The sequence below is a fragment of the Pelophylax lessonae genome, assembly GCF_965119305.1.
Source record: "Pelophylax lessonae genome assembly, chromosome: 7".
Taxonomy (NCBI): Eukaryota; Metazoa; Chordata; class Amphibia; order Anura; family Ranidae; genus Pelophylax; species Pelophylax lessonae.
The window spans coordinates 77,358,839-77,379,480 of NC_138774.1; the positions used below are offsets into that span (position 1 = coordinate 77,358,839).

Below are 20,642 nucleotides of genomic sequence, written 5' to 3' on the forward strand. Positions count from 1 at the left end.
CCTATTACTGTAGCTACCCCTTCATCCGGCTTTCTGTCAAGGATCTCATTTTAGGGTTCTTACTTATGTACAGTGCATCCGGAAAGTATTCACATCGCTTTACTTTTTCGACATTCTGTTATGTTACAGCCTTATTCCAAAATGAATAAAATTCATTATTTTCCTCAACATTCTACAAACGACACCCCATAATGACAATGTGAAAGAAGTTTGTTTTAAATCTTTGCAAATTTATTAAAAATAAAAAATGAAAAAAATCACATGTGCATAAGTATTCACAGCCTTTACTTAATACTTTGTTGAAGCACCTTTGGCACCAATTACAGCCTCACGTCTTTTTGAGTATGATGCTACAAGCTTGGCACCCCTTTTTTGGGCAGTTTCTCCCATTCTTGTTCACAGGACCTTTCAAGCTCCATCAGGTTGGATAGGGAGCATCAGCCATTTCAGCATAGCCATTTTTAGATCTCTCCAGAGTTGTTCAATTGGGTTCAAGTCTGGGCTCTGGCTGGGCCACTCGAGGATATTTACAGAGTTGTCCAATAGCCACTCCTTTATTATCTTTATTGGCTGTGTTCTTAGGGTTGTTGTCCTGTTGGAAGATGAACCTTCACCCTAGTCTGAGGTCCAGAGCGCTCTGGCGCAGATTTTCCTCAAGGATGTCTCTGTACATTGCTGCTTCCTTCCTTTTCTCTTCACTAGTCTCCCAGTTCCTGCGGCTGAAAAACATCCCCACAGCATGATGCTGCCACCACCATGCTTCACTGTAGAGATGATTTCGGCCAGGTTATGAGCAGTGCCTGGTTTCCTCCAGACATCACGCTTGCCATTCAGGCCAAAGAGTTCAATCTTTGTTTCATCAGACCAGAGAATTTTGTTTCTCATGGTCTGAGAGTCCTTCAGGTGCCTTTTGGCAAACTCCAGGTGGGCTGCCATGTGCCTTTTACTGAGGAAAGGCTTCCGTCTGGCCACTCTACCATACTGGCCTGATAGGTGGAGTGCTGCAGAGATGGTTGTTCTTCTGGAATGTTCTCCTCTCTCCACAGAGAAACGCTGGAGCTCTGTAAGAGTGACCATCAGCTTCTTGGTCACCTCCCTGACTAAGGCCCTTCTCCCCCAATCGCTCAGTTTGGCCCGGCGGCCCGCTCTAGGAAGAGTCCTGGTGGTTCCAAACTTCTTCCATTTATGGATGATGGAGGCCACTGTGCTCATTGGGACCTTCAATGTTGTATAAATGTTTCTGTACCCTTCCCCAGATATACAATCCTGTCTCAGAGATCTATTGACAATTCCTTGGGTTTCATGGCTTGGTTTGTGCTCTGATATGCACTGGTAACTGTGGGACCTTATATAGACAGGTGTGTGACTTTCCAAATCCTGAATCCTGAATTTACCACAGGTGGACCCCAGTAAAGTTGTAGAAACATATCAAATATGATCAGTGGAAACAGGATGCACCTGAGCTCAATTTTGAGTGTCATGGCAAAGGCTGTGAATACTTGTACATGTTTTTGATAAATTTGCAAATATTTCAAATAAACTTCTTTTAAGTTGTCATTATAGGGTATTGTTGGTAGAACGTTGAGGAAAATCATGAATTTAATTTATTTTGGAATAAGGCTGTAACATAATAAAATCTGGAAAAAGTAGAGCGCTGTGAATACTTTCCGGATGCCCTGTACATGGTACATGCACTTTTTTGGTGCATTGGGCACTCCATTTAAATAAAATAGATAGAATACTCTGGTTCAGCTCCCAGGGGCTTTAGCACATTTCCCTTCAACTTGTACAAGCTACCAGTTGGGGAAACTGTAATTGATTTCTGATATAAGGTTTTGGGGTTCACAAGTTATATACAGTATTTCCACAGCATAATTGGGCATAAGAAATATAAATATTTTTTGAGTCGGCTTCAAATCGACTGTAAATTACAAGGGCTTATACAGTCCATTAGTGTTATAAGTTCACAAGGAATAGAATGAGTTCAGGTTTTTTGAATATACAGTAAAAAAAAAAAAAAAAAACTTAAATAAACAAATATATATATATATATATATATATATATATATATATATATATATATATATATAAAATCATTTTTCCCAGGTGCCTCAGATCTTTCTACTTGGTTTGGGAGTATAAAAGTTGAATGGGGGCTTTTAAATTAATAATATAATTATTGGCAGAAAGGAATGTGCTTGTGTTGTAGCAATCATTAAGATTCCAGCTGTCACGATAGATTACTAGCTGACTTTACTTGAGGTTAAGTACTTAAGGTTCAGTGTCCTTAGAGAAGTGAAGGAGGCTCACATAGACAGAAGCTAATGCATGTTCTCTGCGGTCTTTTCAGGGACCGTAGCAGCTGAGTGTTTTCTGCCTGAGCAACACATGGCACGCACAATGTGTTGGCACAGAATGAGGGCACAGATGTGGGGAGAATGGGGAAGGAGGAGGGCTGCAGCCCTCTGAAATCTAGTGGTGGTTTGTGGTGTTGGGGGTGTTGTATTTCTTGTGCAGTTTTTTTGTCTGTCTCAGTCTGCATTACACCTTCTGGCAAAGTCTACACAACAGATAGAACCTCAGCCAAAAAATGCAGGGAGATGTTTAAGCTGGCCATAGGCGGATAGGAACCAGCTGAGATTTGAGCCATGTATGGGCAGGCTGAATGTACCCAAGTTGATCGATCAACTTGGGTACAACCAGCCTCCTGGATTTTACATGCGATTATCGCTAGTGGCCAGGAGAACACAATGGCTCGATGGGAGGGATTCCTCTGTCAACCCTTGGTTGCAGGAAAGAAATTTGCTCCGCCTATGGCCAGCCTTAGGCTAGATACATTTAGAATATTCACTGAAGTAGTATCTTTTGTATTTACTTAATATTATATCAGATATCCGGCTTGTCCTGTTCTGCCTCTGGTAGGATCAGGTAACAATCATGAAATCTGTAGGTATCTCAAAACAAAAGTAGACCCTCATGGCCAGTCAAACTCCGATAAAGATTATTTTTGGCTAAGTTGGATTTTCATGGCAGATGTTTGTGTGCCTGATTTGTTCACAGGCATGCATGGTTTGTAGTGCATATGTGCAGATCTGTTGTTGAATTTCATGGGGTTATCAGACTACATTTACAGTTGTATCTGTGGATAGGCTCAACAGCTACTATAATATCCCAAGACAAAAAAATGTTTTTGTGTGTATGTATGTATATATATATATATATACATGTGTGTATATATATATATATATATATATATATATATATATATATATATATATATATATATATATGCAGCGTATACTGTATAAACAGTATATGTGTTTATATACAGCAGGTAAAGAAAGTATTGAATATGTCACCATTTTTCTAGGTAAATTTATTTCTAAAGGTGCTATTGACATGACATTTTCATCACATGTCAGTAACAACTCAAGCAGTCCATACATACAAGGAAACAAAAACAAATATTTTCAGAAATTAAGCTATGTGTAATAAAATGGAATGACAAAGGGAAAGGGTATTGAACACATGAAGAAAGGGAGGTGCAGAAAGCCATAAAAAACAAGAAACCAGCTGAAATGTATCAATTTATCACGGTGTGACACAAGAAACATCCTATGATGGGTAAAAGTAAAGAGCTCTCAAGACCTTCACAATCTTATTGTTGCAAAGCATACTGATGGCATTGGTTACAGAACGATTTCTAAACTTCTGAATGTATCAGTGAGGGGCCATAATCTGGCAGTGAAAAGAACATAATTTCACAATAAACCAGCCACGACCAGGTGCTCCTCGCAAGATTTCTGACAGGAGTGAAAAGAATTATCAGAAGAGTTGTCCAGGAGCCAAGGGCCAATTGTGGAGAGCTTCAGAAAGACCTAGAATTAGCAGGTACAGTTAGGTTAAAGTTATGCACTTAACCGCCATGGCCTGTATGCAGGCTCACCAAGTAAGACTCCGTTGCTGAAGAAAAAGCATGTTAAAGCTTGTTTAAAGTTTACTGCACAACATTTCTACAAGCCTGTGAAATAAGGGGAGAATATAGTCTGGTCAGATGAGATTAAAATTGAACTCTTTGGGTGCCATAAAACACACCATGTTTGGAGGTCAAATGGCACTGCACATCACCCCAAAAACACCCCCATACCAACAGTGTAGTTTGGAGGTGGGAACATCGGGTGTGGGTCTGCTTTTTAGCATACGGTGCTGGCAAACTTTATATTGTTGAAGGAAGGATGAATGGAAAATATACCAAGGCATTCTTGATATAATGTAAATCATGGGTGTCCAACCTTTTGGCCTCTCTGGGCCACATTGAGTGTAGAGAAATGTTCTCGGGCCGCATATAAAATATATACTATAGTTAAGGTATGTAATAAAATGCTGCCAAGCCCCCGGCACTAATTTAACACAACTAGAGGATGATCAAATTAAATGGAATCAGTATCCAGAGGTTATACTTCTTCTGAGAGACAATAATGGAACACTCTAACCACCATGACCACTTCAGTGATTTGAAGTGGTCATGGTGGTAGGAGTCAGAAACACTGCACATGCTCGCCTCCCCAGCCCCCCCCCCTCCCCTCAGCCTCTGCCTACTGTTAGTTGGAAGCTGGTGTGGCCATGCCCCCGACGCGACTTCCTTCCTCCCCAGCAAAAAAAAATTGTCAGGGGGCAGTGGGCCGCATTGCCTGCGGTTGTGGGCCGCATGCGGCCCTTGGGCCGCATGTTGGACATGCCTGCTGTAAATCTACTGCCATCTACCAGGACGATGAAGATGAAATGAGGGTGGACTTTTCAGCAAGACAGTGATCCCAAACACAAAGCCAAGGAAACTCTCAATTGGTTTCAAAGAAAGAAAATAAATATTTGATTGGCCCAGCCAATCAACTGACTTGAATCCAATAGAAAATCTATAGAAAGAACTAAAGATCAGAGTTCATAGAAGAGGCCCACAGAACCTTTAAGATTTAAAGACTGTTTGTGTGCAAGAATGGGCCAAAATCACACCCGAGAAATGCATGTGACTAGTTTCACTATACATTAGGCATTTTGAAGCTGTCCTTGCCAACAAAGGATTTTGTACGAAGTAATAAATAAATTTCAGTTAGCGTGTTTAATACCCTTTTCCCTGTGTCATTCCATTTTATTACATATAACCTAATTTCTGAACTTATTTTTTGGTTGTTACTGACATGTGGTGAAAATTTCATATCAATAGCACCTTTAGAAATATATTTACCTAGAAAAATAGCATACACATGTATATAAATAATCTCAAGTGTACAGTAATTAGGATATTTGATCTGTAAAGCCTATTGCTGTATTGAAATTGTAGACAAATTACATATGAATGTTATTAACACCTCCAAAAAAAGTTTAGGAAAAGTTTATTTAGGTCCATTGGCTCCTTAAAACCATAATACACAATTAGGGTTGGCAGGGGCTTAAAGACTCCTACATGGCCCAAAAGGAAAAAACGTATGCTGTCTGCTGGGTTTGGATTAATACATAGAGAAGACAACAGAACATGTCCTCACAGCTGAGAATCCCATAAACACAGAGAAGCCTTGAAACCCACAAAATACCAAACTGACATGCAGATTTCAGGCAGGATTAGGGGTGTCACACAATGGCAAACTGACATGCAGACTTCAGGCAGGATTAGGGGTGTCACAATATTTTGTGTGTCATTGTTATGTTAGAAGAGGCAGAGGAAGGTGCATAGGAGGTCACCCTATGCATCTAGTCTTGTATAAAATGATAGAGTGTGTGTTAAACCTGCCTATATCACCACGTCACTCCCACCCTTTATGTATTCTCCTCTATGTCTTTGATAAGTATTGTCATCTGTCTTCATGACATCAAACATCCTTGTTCATGTCATATTCAAGCTTTTCCATGTCTCCTTGCTTTAACTTTGAAGTATTAGGTACTTCTCCACTAATCTACTGGTCTGCTTTTTTGTGTAACATGTAAATGTTGAGTTTATTTAGTGTGTAATAATCCTTAGCATGATGCCTTCAACGTCTTCTTTTCATAACTCTTGATGTCAACTTTCACATGAAAGTGTAACCATGTCCTTTATTATACTCAAGACATCCAGGCGCATTTATAATCATCATTGTTACTTCCTTCATCTTTGTGACTTCTTCATTTTTGACCTCCTCTCTTTATCTCTCCCTTCTAATTTCAGTCACTGATCTTTAAAGGCCAGCTTCACCAAAAACTGATACTTCTGTTTTGGCAGTGTAGAAGCAAGTTTAATAATATGCCAGGCTTGTGTGTCTAGAAGATACCCTTGCTGGATTTTCAGGCTTTGACCTGTCGTCGTAGTCAGTCTTAAAGGGGGTTTGATACCTCCTCTATAAAATAGCTGTGGTAATTCAGAATCCAGGAACAAGAGTTTGGAATCTTGGTAATGACTTCAGCCTGATGAAGGAGACAAGAACTATGGCATTGTGGTATCTTCTGCAGAGTCTCTGAGATATATCAGAAGCCAGTGGATGAGCCAGCCATCCAGTATCAATTCAAGTCTTCAAATCAGTTTTCTCTGGACTTGGCCTATAATGTCCCCGAACTCTTGTGATCTTGTTTTCCTCTTCATATCAATGCATTTCTTTACTGACCTACTATACATATGTGCAGATTCATCGCTATTTCGGATTAATTCTTTACATCAAACTAAAACATGCCATGTTATACTAATGTCAATATAGTTATGCTGTCTCCTGTGTAACATCATCATCATCAACCACTGTTTAGTGGTGTAGTGTTGAGGTTTTTATACCATCCCTAAAGCTCATCTTTAGTTTACCAATTAAGAGTAGTGTAGGCATGTTCATTGTGGTTCAGCAACCAAACAAGTACATTCATTTGGATTCCTCTGGAGTTGTCCATTAGACTTTGCTAGAAGGACTTCAGGGCAAACTGTAGGAACCTTCACTGCATTCTTTTGTGTTAGAGAGTATACATTACACCTTTCTATATCTCTACACTAAGGGGTTGATTTACTAAAACTTTAAAATGCAAAATCAGGAGCAGCCATGCATGGTAGCCAATCAGCTTCTAACTTCAGCTTGTTCAGTTAAGTGTTGACAAAAAACTAGAAGCTTATTGGTTTCTATGCAGATCTGCATCAGATTTTGTACTCTCTAGTTTTAGTAACTCAACCCCTAGGAGTAATAAGTATAGGATAAACAGGGGTTAGCTTTCCTGCAAATTAAAGCAATATAATAATAAGATACAGTGCCCCATGATAACAACAAAAATATTTTTTGGTGTATTGATAGATTAAAAAAAGGTTTAGCTTTTCAAAAATTTAAACTCCAATTATACATCCTGTAAAACAAACATAATAAAACTGGAGGAACTAAGTTTTCCTTACAGAAGCTAACTGGTTTCTAAATGTTGCATCTCTAATGAAGGCTAGAAAACCACATTTTATCCAATGTGAATTATGAGCCAGGGGGCCTAAACTCTTAGCTTGGGTACAGAGACCTCCGAGGAAAGATTTGGTGATACTCATAGTTAACGTAAATCTGACCAGTTTGTCCATGCTGAACCTTTCAGTGTTTGCATATTGTTAAGGGGAAATTGTGTTGTATGGCTACATTGACTAACCTGTCATACAATGTCTGAGTGGTTATCTTCTGACTTTAGAGTTACACCAAAACACTTGATTATCATCAGATTATGTCTGACATTACATAATCTACCAGATAATCAGATTGTGCATGGACACCATAAGGAGACCTTCTTTTTATGGTCAGTATCTCCCACATTGAAAATCAATGTAGGAAAATTCCTAACCAGTGATATCTCAAAGATTAAAAGGTAAAACCAGAAAAGATGTTGGACGAGCATATTTTACGTACAGGTCTGTGTCTTCTGTGTATTACAAAGGACCCCGACACATAGCGGGGTCTTGCTGAGTGATGCTTTTTTGGGCTCTGAGAGTGGCTGTACTTTTCCTCTTGGCAGACACTGTTTAGTTGGAGCAGCTGTGGATGTTGGCTGACCAGACTCTTGGCAAATTGTGGCTGATGCTGTGTGGAGGAAGAGTTCATGCCTGTTTTGGTTGTTGGGAGTCTGTTAAGATAATTGACCTGGCCTCGGCTCTCTCATTGGGTATTGCCATGAGACTGAACTGCATGTGCCATGTATACTTAGAATTCTGATGCTTTCATGTTTAAATTGTCTACTTATTTTCCCTCCCTTCAGTCTGGTGGCTCTGACCAAGAGCGCACGAAAAAGAAGCGACGTGGAGATCGTTACTCTGTACAGACATCACTTATTGTGGCCACTCTGAAGAAGATGCTTCCGATTGGTCTCAACATGTGTTCTCCAACTGACCAGGAGCTGATTACATTTGCCAAGACACGCTATGCTCTGGTGAGTGTGGTGTATGTAGAAAAAGGGGGAGGAGAAAAATATAATTTTGAGGTATTCAAAGTATGTATTTTACTTAATGTTAATAATAAAAATGCATATACATACCCCAGAATTTCAAGATACAGCAAGCATATATTGTATGTGCTACAAAGCAAGGATCAAAATGCCTTGACTGGTTTTAGATTTTGTTCCAGAGTCTATCTTTTAAAGATGGCTTCTATAGATTTTTTTCATATTTAAAGCTCACTTGAAGTCACAAAATGAATAGACAGTCAAGTCAGAGAATGTAAGACGGTCAAACAGTAAGGACAGGTAAATAAGTGTCTTCAACTGGGCTTTATTCAGTTCCTGATCTGAATTTTGGGCACCTTTAAGATGAACTTCTGGTATGGCTATTTTTACATAGGCAACAGAGGCCGTTGCTTGGATGGCATGGGCGCCATTCACAGAACACGTTACGTTTTCTCAGTGAATGGAAAGCATTCCTGGATTGGACAAGGGAGGAGAGGTGGTGACTTCACAACCTTCTCCTCACCAAATTAGAGAACACTTTTCTTTCATTGGGAAAATGCAAAATGTTCTCTGAATGGCACCTGCACTGAACAGAAACCTCCTGTGTTCAGTAAGCAGCAGGGAGGCATGGGGCCTGGATGCCAGCAGTAATCACTGTAGTAGGGGTGCCTACTACAGTGATTTCCAACTTCCAGGGGGGGATCCCACAGGGTATGGCAAATAATACTTACATTGCTTCAACTTGAACCAATGTACATATGTAAAAATTGCCACACCTGGAGTTCAGCTTTAAATCCCCCCCATGTATATAGCTCACCCCATAAAAGTTTAAAGAATAGTTAATATGCCTTTGTTCTCATATATGACACAATTTCTAGGCTATAATGCATTATTTTTTTTTATTTATTATTTTTACAGAGGGACACGGATGAAGAAGTAAGAGAATTTCTAAATAACAATCTCCATCTTCAGGGAAAGGTTAGTACTTTGCTGATATGCAGTCTGAATCTTTGTTGTGCAATCATTTTATTCACGTGTCATGTCCAGAGCCAGATTTCCATCACTGGAGCCTGTAGGCATACAACCTTTAGTGCCGTAAGCTTCTGGTAGAATCACGACCTGGCTTAGAACATTCAGACAGTGGGGTTAATTTACTAAAGACAAATAGACTGTGCACTCTGCAAGTACAGTGGTACTCATTTTCCCCAAAACCTAGTAAATGTGTGGAAAGCTCTGCTGATTTCCATTCCAAGTAGAGCCTTATCACATTTACATTTACTAAGTAAAATGAGTGCAACTGCACTTGCAAAGTACTCAGTCTGTTTCCCTATAGTAAATCCAATCTTATGTGCTATAAAAAGCTAATGACATGACTTTGTACCTGCTGATAGCGGGAAGAAAATGCGCTATTGATAAAAAATGGAAAAATCCACTACTTTGTTTCTGTATAGGCCTAGCATACCTGAAGATAAATTCCATGGTTGTCTGCTTTGATTCATTTTAATTAAACTAGCTAATTGGTTTTGAATTTGTGCTTGTGATTGTAGACACTGGGGGTTATTTACTAAAACTGCATTGTGCAAAATCTGATTTCCAGTTTTTGCTTGCACTATGAATAGGAAAAGAGCAATCTGATTGTTTTGGGTGACATTTCCCCCCTATCCTGCCACCATATTAATGTTAGTTCTTAGGGATGAGCTGACTTCATGAACATTGGTTTCATATGTTGATATGGTTTTTCTGGTCAGGTGGAGAATTCCTCAATGCGTTGGCAGATGGCCCTGTATAATAAGATGTCAGGTCAAGCAGAAGACTCCAATAATCCTGAGAAGATTGTGAAACGTGTACAGGAGGTCTCTGCAGTCCTCTATCATCTGGAGCTGGTGAGTCCTTAATCAAAACTATAAGCGTTCTATTGAGCTAATTCATTGAGATAATGGAGTAAAAAAAGAGTGGTAACCCATAGTAATCAATAACAATTCGGCTTATTGCAGTCAGGCCAATGATTAATTACGTGTGATTAGCTCCTGTATTGATGCACATTGCTCTTTGCCTTATTAAAGTTGCTTAAAGTTGCACTCCAGACAAACAGGCAAATAAACAAATAATATTATACACTGTGTATATACAGTGGGTACGGTAAGTATTCAGACCCCCTTAAATTTTTCACTCTTTGTTATATTGCAGCCATTTGCTAAAATCATTTAAGTTCATTCTTCTTCCTCGTGAATGTACACATAGCACCCCATACTGACAGAAAAACACAGAATTGTTGACATTGTTGCAGATTTATTAAAAAAGAAAAACTGAAATATCACATGGTCCTAAGTATTCAGACCCTTTGCTGTGACACTCATATATTTAACTCAGGTGCTTTCCATTTCTTCTGATCATCCTTGAGATGGTTCTACACCTTCATTTGAGTCCAGCTGTGTTTGATTATACTGATTGGACTTGATTAGGAAAGCCACACACCTGTCTATATAAGACCTTCCAGATCACAATGCATGTCAGAGCAAATGAGAATCATGAGGTCAAAGGAACTGCCTGAAGAGCTCAGAGACAGAATTGTGGCAAGGCACATATCTGGCCAAGGTTACAAAAAGATTTCTGCTGCACTTAAGGTTCCTAAGAGCACAGTGGCCTCCATAATCCTCAAATGGAAGACGTTTGGGACGACCAGAACCCTTCCTAGAGCTGGCCATCCGGCCAAACTGAGCTATGGGGGGAGAAGAGCCTTGGTGAGAGAGGTAAAGAAGAACCCAAAGATCACTGTGGCTGAGCTCCAGAGATGCAGTCAGGAGATGGGAGAAAGTTGTAGAAAGTCAACCATCACTGCAGCCCTCCACCAGTCGGGGCTTTATGGCAGAGTGGGCCGACGGAAGCCTCTCCTCAGTGTAAGACACATGAAAGCCCGCATGGAGTTTGCTAAAAAAACACCTGAAGGACTCCAAGATGGTGAGAAATAAGATTCTCTGGTCTGATGAGACCAAAATAGAACTTTTTGGCCTTAATTCTAAGCGGTATGTGTGGAGAAAACCAGGCACTGCTCATCACCTGTCCAATACAGTCCCAACAGTGAAGCATGGTGGTGGCAGCATCATGCCGTGGAGGTGTTTTTCAGCTGCAGGGACAGGACGACTGGTTGCAATCGAGGGAAAGATGAATGCGGCCAAGTACAGGGATATCCTGGACAAAAACCTTCTCCAGAGTGCTCTGGACCTCCGACTGGGCCGAAGGTTTACCTTCCAACAAGACAATGACCCTAAGCACACAGCTAAAATAACGAAGGAGTGGCTTCACAACAACTCCGTGACTGTTCTTGAATGGCCCAACCAGAGCCCTGACTTAAACCCAATTGAGCATCTCTGGAGAGACCTAAAAATGTCTGTCCACCAACGTTTATCATCCAACCTGACAGAACTGGAGAGGATCTGCAAGGAGGAATGGCAGAGGATCCCCAAATCCAGGTGTGAAAGACTTGTTGCATCTTTCCCAAAAAGACTCCTGGCTGTATTAGATCAAAAGGGGGCTTCTACTAAATACTGAGCAAAGGGTCTGAATACTTAAGACCATGTGATATTTCAGTTTTTCTTTTTTAATAAATCTGCAACAATGTCAACAATTCTGTGTTTTTCTGTCAGTATGGGGTGCTATGTGTACATTCATGAGGAAGAAGAATGAACCTAAATGGTTTTAGCAAATGGCTGCAATATAACAAAGATTAAAAAAGTTAAGGGGGTCTGAATACTTTCTGTACCCACTGTATATATATATATATATATATATATATATATATAGATCTATATATTGTGCTCCAGACACTCCCTGCCAGACAACCAGGTCCTGGACTTTTCAGCAAACCACAGTACATGTAAGCAAAATACAACTAGCTCTAGAACTGCCCCATCCAGTAGATGGCATGTTATGAGGTAGTTTATGTACTGGCCACTCCTGTAAGCATACTCACTGTGTTAGACTGATGCTGCAGAAGAACCTAACTTTCTTACAGTGCTCCCTCATCCTCTTCCATCCTGACTGCTATTTTGCAAAGGATTACAGTAGGCTAATATCAAAAGAAATATCAAAAGAAAGGCGGGTACTACAAGTATTTAATGCTTTATTTGTAATAAGCATATAATTGAATTAGGTGGTCATTATAGCTACCTGGAGCTCAAATGTAAAAAATCTATATAGGCATTACTCTTTGCGAACATCCACATCACATTCTGTTTGCCCACCATCATGCTCTTTTGCCACCAGACTGAACACCCCTTCAAATCCAAGAAAGCTGTTTGGCATAAGCTTCTCTCCAAACAACGTCGGCGTGCCGTTGTGGCCTGTTTCCGAATGACACCACTGTACAACTTGCCCAGGTATGTACAGAATCATTGCATGCTGCTGATTGTTGATGTTTAGAGTTAAGCGTAGTAGACACTATTAGCTTTTTTTTTTTTTGTTCAACCCAGTGGGCTGAATGAAAGAGCTCAGGAGGAGCTGTTGTACTAACTATGCGTTGTTAGTACAGTGATCTCCCCCTCTGACTTTTTTGTGTTCTGACAGGGGGACGACCTGTGCTAACCTATAAACATAAAATCTCTAACCACTTAACCCTATACTAAAATGCAAGGTCTGCTTATTATATTAGGACCCCCCAAAGTCAAACCACAGCATGATATGTTGGTATTAGGAAGTATTTCCAAGCTCAGGAGGAGCCGCTGTACTAACATAATGGCTGTCTGAGAGCGCTGATTGGATGCTGATCGGCAGACCTTTTTTTGTCATGTCCCTTTGACAGAAGCCGGCATACACATGAGCCAAATGCCATCCGAAATTCAGCCTGTGTGTACGGCCCTTTACCTCGAAGCCTTTGTCTGTTAGCACCTGTGCTACTGCTAACCTATAAACATAAAAACTCTAACTGCATTTAAGTGGGCCTTATACTAAAATACATGGTTTGCCTATTATATTAGGACCCCCAAAGTCAAACCACAGCATTAAAGGTTGGTATTAGGAAGTATTTCCGAGACCCCACTAAAATCCTGTCCACTAATCCCATACGAATACAACAGAATCTCTCAACTTTATTTAGCCAAATATGGCCAATGCTATAGGACAATATACTTCACAAAGAGTATTAACCTCCCTGGCGGTATGATTCTGTCAGGAATTCTGTTCCAAAAGCGGTACAATTCTTTTCATGGAAATTTGGCGTTATGTATTATAGGCCTACAATTCTTAGTAATTACTGACTTAAACCTGACCAAAACAAGAGTCTAGTAGACATCCCAGATGTGATAAATTTGAAACACAAACATGTGAATTATAATCGAATCAATAATATTATTTTATTATTTAATATATAATATATATAATAAAATTATATTATTGATTAGATTATAATTCATGCGTTATATATTATATATATATGTGTGTATATATATATATATATATGTGTGTATATAGATATATATATATATATATATATATATATATATATATATATATGTGTGTGTATATATATATATATATATATAAAACGCATGAATTATAATCGAATCAATAATATAATTTTATATATATATATATATATATATGTATATATTATATGCATATATATATATATATATATATATATATATATATATATATATATATATATATATATATGCATATAATGCATATATATATATATATATATATATATATATATATATATATATATACACATATATATATATATGTATATATATATATATATATATATATATATATATATACATATATATATATATATATATATATATATGCATGTATATATATATATATATATATATATATGCATATATATATGCATATATATAATATAAAATGTGTTATGTGTTTTGTGCAACGTTTTTTTTTTTTTTTTTGAATTTCCCTCCCTAGTTCCGCTCCCATGCAGCATTGCTGCTGCAGGGAACGGAACTAGGAAGTCCTCCTACCGACAGACGAGCGGCGGAGATCTCACTGGCGGTCACAGCAATGAGAGCTCATCGCTGGATCGCCAGGATAAGGTAAGAGAAGCTCCGCTGCGCTGTCTGCATAGCTCTGCCATTCACCCCGAGCGTGACTCGGGGATACCGCTAATAGCAGAAAATTCCTACCCCGAGTCACGCTCGGGGATACCGCTAAGGCGGTTAAACTCTGTATCTCTGTACACTGTCAAGTGTCTTTTTTTCGTTTACTACTGTCCATATTCTACTCTTTTCTATCTTGTGTATGGAAGTTTTTTATTTTAAACAAGAGTTATAGGCTTTTGGTTTTCTTGCTAGGCACCGTGCATGTAACATGTTTCTGGAAGGTTATAAACATAACTGGATTGTGACTGAGGAGCATGATTTTGAAGACAGGATGATTGATGACTTAGCGGTAAGTAACAAACACAAATGAGACAATACTTAATGCGTTTGCTACCTTAAAAAATAAAAAGATCCTGTTTCCTTAAAGCATGTTTTACAGGACAGTGCTTGTTCTGTGTAATTTCGCTCTTTCTATCACCTGAAATACCTGGCTGAGCCTGCCTGGTTCTGCCTGTAAACTGACCGCGGTTTTTCATGGCTGCTGAGCCCTGGCACCGTGGTCAGTTTGTGCCTCCGTCATCCTCAGCTCTCCTGTCCTCCTCTCCCCCATCCTCTCCCCCCTCCCCTCCCTGCCTGTCAGCTCCGATCGCTCCCTGGCCCTCCTTTCCTGCTGCTATCATAACTTAGTGTTGGTACTACAATCCCCTCTGTTTTAATAAATGATTTGCCCCAGTGTATATGTTTTGTTAAAAAAAATAAGCCGATAAATACCTTATTTTCTAACGCCGCTCTCCGCTCACGTGACTGGCCGCCTCTCTCATTTAGGACGCATTTCCTAAACGTGGCTTTAGACTTGTTTTTTTTTATGTTGCTTTACTCCTGCCAGGAGAAAAGGCGTTCAGAAGAGCTTGGCAAACACCCAGTGTGCATGAGACCTTAACCACTTAAGCCCAGGAAGATTTTACCCCCTTCCTGACCAGGGCCTATTTTGCGATTCGGCACTGCGTGATTTTAACGGACAATTGCGCGGTCGTGCGAAGCTGTACCTAAACAAATTTGGCGTACTTTTTTTCTCACAAACAGAGCTTTCTTTTGGTGGTATTTGATCACCTGTGCGATTTTTTGATCATGCGCTATAAACAAAAAAAGAGCGTCAATTTTGCAAAAATAACAATATTTTTCTAATTTTTTTATATGAAATTCCCCAAAAAAAATGTAAAAATCAAACTTTTTTAACATTTTAGGCCAATTTTTTTTTTACCATATGTTTGGTAAAAAAAATCGCAAAAAGCGTATTTTGATTGGTTTGCGCAAAAGTTATTGCGTTTACTAACAAAGGGAAAGATTTTTGTCATTTTTGTTGTTTTTTTTTTTTTTTACGCGTAATTGCGATTTTTTTTGCGGGACTGCGACATTGGGGCAGACAGATCGGACCCTTGACTGACATTTTTGACACTTTTGGGGTTACCAGTGACATTACTACAGTAATCAGTGCTATACATATGCACTGTTACTGTAAAAATTACACTGGCAGTGAAGGGGTTAACTTTTTTTGAGAGGGAGGGGTTAAGTGTGTCCCTAGGGGCGTGATTCTAACTGTGATTTGCTGTGGCTTGATGTGTAAGAACAGTGATTAATGGTCCTACATAGTAGAACCGTTTGATCACCATTCTTACACAGGGGAGACTGACAGGCGGCTTTGTTTACACTAGCCGCCTGCCTTTCTACCGCTGTCACGGACGATCGCGAGTGCCCGGCAGACGTCGGGTCCGCCTGGCACACGCGCGGGGGGGGTCCATGACCGAGCAGGAGCGTGCATCCGGCGGCGCTCGCTCGCTCCCAAAACTCTTACAGGCTAGCGACGTAGCCCTACATCGCTTTGCCTGTGAGGGGCTGACTGCCGACGTAAATAGTCGTGCGGCAGTCGGCAAGTGGTTAAAGCTAAAATCATTTCAGGTAGATCAAAACAAAAGGTGTGTAAAGTACTGCAGATCGTTTTCTGTAGAAAGCAGCCACATATTGAGTAGAAAAGCCTTTCTCCTGCCTGCAGAGGAAAACCCGTTTTCAATGTGTGGAAACATCTGGCTCTCTAAAAATAAAGTTGGTCTTTAACAATTACTAAGGTATCAGTCAAACACAGAGCACATATTTTTAAACGAGTCAGCCAAGGGGGTCTGTTTTAAGAAAAAATATTGTTGGACAAATGTCACAAAATATGCCCCGCCCTCACAAATTCTTACCATATTTAGCTTTATACAGCTATTTCCTATGATCATCAGCTCCAACTAGAGGCCATAATGCGGTATTTTTTCTGATTGGGTTACTTCAGGGAAATTACTGCATTATGGCCAACTAGATGGAGCTGACAATCATAGTAAATTAACATTTTAAGCAAAATATGGTCAGAATTTGTAGCTGGGCGAATTCTTGTGACATTGGAACCCATAGACTTGCATTATGAGAAGGAGCAGTAAAGTGTGACCATTGTGTAGGGATCCAAGGCAGTTAGCAAAACCTAAAGAGCAAAGAGCCCCCATTTATAATTATAACTTGTTTATTTATTTACTACGTGTACTTATGTATCCCCTTCAATTTGCACAGTGTCTTTACATGTATACTTATTAGGAATTTATTACACTTTTGATGATTATTTTATTTTTTTTTACTAAGGATAGCTTTCAATAATGCATTTTTATTTGATTTGATTTGCACACAAAAAATAAAAAAAACAAAAGCTTAAACTACGTGTACACTGAATTTTCCAGAAATCTGGGGAGACGGAAGAAGAAGAGGAGGAAGAAGAAGAGAAGAAACCAGATCCTCTACACCAACTCATCCTTCATTTTAGCAGAACTGCTCTGACAGAAAAAACGTGAGTGCACACAGACCGAATAAACTTCAGCACTGTGTGATTGCATTTTTATATGAAATATTTCTCATTCTGAACTCATTACAAAATTCATTTCTCTGCAGTAAACTGGAAGAAGATTACTTGTATATGGCATACGCAGATATCATGGCAAAAGTAAGTTGGAAAATGCAATGTGTGATATTTATTGATGTTTGCAAGTTGAATTCTATACATTTTGTTGTTTTATGGTAGATATACACAATATATATATATATATATATATATATATATATATATATATATATATATATATATATATATATATACACACACACACAGTATCTCATAAAAATGAGTACACCCCCCACATTTTTGTAAATATTTTATTATAACTTTTATGTGACAACACTGAAGAAATTACACTTTGCTACAATGTAAAGTGGTGAGTGTACAGCTTGTATAACAGTGTAACTTTGCTATCCCCTCAAAATAACTCAACACACAGCCATTAATGTCTAAAACACTGGCAACAAAAGTGAGTACACCCCTAAGTAAAAATGTCCAAATTGGGCGCAAATAGGCATTCTCCCTCCCCGGTGTCGTTTGACTCGTTAGTGTTACAAGGTCTCAAGTGTGAATGGGGAGCAGGTGTGTTACAATTGGTGTTATCGCTCTCACTATCTCATACTGGTCACTGGAAGTTCAACATGGCACCTCATGGCAAAGAACTCTCTGAGGATCTGAAAAAAGGAATTGTTGCTACATAAAGATGGCCTAGGCTATAAGAAGATTGCCAAGACCCTGAAACTGAGCTGCAGCACAGTGGCCAACACCATACAGTGGTTTAACAGGACAGGTTCCACTCAGAACAGACCTCGCCATGGTTGGCCAAAGGAGTTGAGTGCACGTGCTCAGCGTCATATCCAGAGGTTGTCTTTGGAAAATAGACATATGAGTGCTGCAAAATTGCTGCAGAGGTTGAAACAGTGGGGGATCAGCCTGTCAGTGCTCAGACCATACGCCACACACTGCATCAAATTGGTCTGCATGGCTGTTGTCCCAGAAGGAAGCCTCTTCTAAACATAATGCACAAGAAAGCCCGCAAACAGTTTGCTGAAGACAAGCACACTAAGGACATGGATTACTGGAACCATGTCCTGTGTTCTGATGAGACCAAGATAAACTTATTTGGTTAAGATGGTGTCAAGTATGTGTGGCGGAAACCAGGTGAGGAGTACAAAGACAATTGTGCCTTGCTTACAGTCAAGCATGGTGGTGGGAGTGTCATGGTCTGGGGCTGCATGAGTGCTGCCGGCACTGGGGAGCTACAGTTCATTGAGGCAACCATGAATGCCAACATGTACTGTGACATACTGAAGCAGAGCATGATCCCCTCCCTTCAGGGACTGGGCCTCAGAGCAGTATTCCAACATGATAATGACCCCAAACACACCTCCAAGATGACCCTTGCCTTGCTAAAGAAGCTAAGGGGAAAAGGTTATTGACTGGCCAAGCATGTCTCCAGACCTAAATCCTATTGAGCATTTGTGGGGCATCCTCAAATGGAAGGTGGAGGAGCGCAGGGTCTCTAACATCCACCAGCTCCGTGATGTCGTCTTAGAGGAGTGGAAGAGGACTCCAGTGGCAAGCTCTGGTGAGCTCCATGCCCAAGAGAGTTGAGGCAGTGCTGGAAAATAATGGTGGCCACACAAAATATTGACACTTTGGGCCCAATTTGGAAATTTGCACCTAGGGGTGTACTCTTGTTGCCAGCGGTTTGGACATTATTGGGTGTGTTGAGTTATTATGAGGGGACAGTAAGCTTACACTGTTATAGAAGCTGTACACTCACTACTTTACATTGTTGTCACATGAAAAGATATAAAATATTTCCAAAAATGTAAAGGGTGTACTCACTTTTGTGAGATACTGTGTCTGTGTGTGTGTGTGTGTGTGTGTGTGTGTGTGTGTGTGTGTGTGTATATATATATATATATATATATATATATATATATATATATTACAGTGGTGATCGAAAGTTTGTCTAATCTGTAATTTGATGCCTTTTGGAGATTTTTCCATCTTTCCTTGGCTTCTTTATGCACATTAATACAAATTTTTACCTGGGGTGCCCAAACTTTCGATCACCACTATGTATATATATATATATATATATATATATATATATATATATATATATATTCATTTATTTAAAAGTGTACTGTAAGTGTTTTAGTTTGGTGCCTTTAGTATATGGCTTTTCCCTGAATTTTTTAATAAAGTGCATCTAAAGTCTCTGTAAGCCTATTGCAGGTCCTGCGTGCTGCATTTGCACAGGCACAGCAGCCTAATAATTTAACTGCCGTACCTGCGGGAAACACAGGGATAAAGTCCCTGGCCCTTCTTTTTAAAATGTGCCTGCAAAGAACAACATGGTGTTTTGGCACCATGCCGTTTCATGCACCCGAAAATACCCCATGTTATCCAATACTTGAGGGTGCCTTAACATTTTTGGCACCACCTCACGCATCTGCTACAGAGCAGTGCAGTGTGCATGTAGGTCACGAAACACATGTGATTATGCATTGTTTCCCAACTGACACCTAGGCTTTAAGCCTAACTACAGGTTTACTTTTACTTTAAATAGTTTGTTTGAGCCAAGATTTTCCCCTTACCACTGTGTTCAGCCACTGTCAGTGCTGTATAAACTGTATGGACCACCAGCTGCATATAAAATAGAGCTATTAACTCTATTCAGCAGATGTTCAGGATAAAGAGGTTAGTTTACACTTCTTCTCTCTACCCAGAGTTGCCATATGGAAGAAGAGGGAGAAGCTCCCGAAGGTGAAGAAGAAGAAGCTGAACTCCCATTTGAGGTATGTTGTACCTTTCATTATTCCTTTTGTCTGTAATCCTTGTATGTTCCTCCTATTCCATACCATCCTGCCATTCTGAAAGTCACTAGAACTTTGTAGTGTACACTATGTGCTTCAGTGCTCAGTCCTCACACTTGTTCTCTGCTCGATCTCTTTTTAACACTTTATACAGTAGTAGTATTTGGACAAGGCTTTCATGTTGGTACTCTTTACAGATTAATTAGATGGTGAATTGGTAATTCAAAGCTGAAGCCTTAGGGGTGATATATTTTGTATACTTACATTGGGCCAGCTTGTTGCATTGTAAGTATGCATATGTGATAGATGATCAGCCTCTGTGGAAGCTGTAAATCCTTGTTGTAGCCTTAGTTACTACAGTGATAACTGTGATATATGATCAGGTGCTGTGCCAAACTGCTTCCCTTCTGTATAGTAACCAAAAATGGT

General features: G+C 39.6%; 1 protein-coding gene across 1 annotated transcript in view; it reads left to right on the plus strand.

Annotated features, from left to right (window-relative positions):
• The window catches only part of RYR1 (ryanodine receptor 1), a 359,853-nt gene that overhangs the window by 270,842 nt on the left and 68,369 nt on the right, over window positions 1–20,642 (plus strand). The window contains exons 71-78 of the mRNA XM_082264106.1: window positions 8,224–8,394; window positions 9,325–9,384; window positions 10,155–10,289; window positions 12,670–12,782; window positions 14,721–14,817; window positions 17,234–17,340; window positions 17,442–17,493; window positions 20,127–20,195. Coding sequence (XP_082120232.1) covers window positions 8,224–8,394; window positions 9,325–9,384; window positions 10,155–10,289; window positions 12,670–12,782; window positions 14,721–14,817; window positions 17,234–17,340; window positions 17,442–17,493; window positions 20,127–20,195 — 804 coding nt within the window. The remainder of the gene's footprint in view (window positions 1–8,223; window positions 8,395–9,324; window positions 9,385–10,154; window positions 10,290–12,669; window positions 12,783–14,720; window positions 14,818–17,233; window positions 17,341–17,441; window positions 17,494–20,126; window positions 20,196–20,642) is intronic.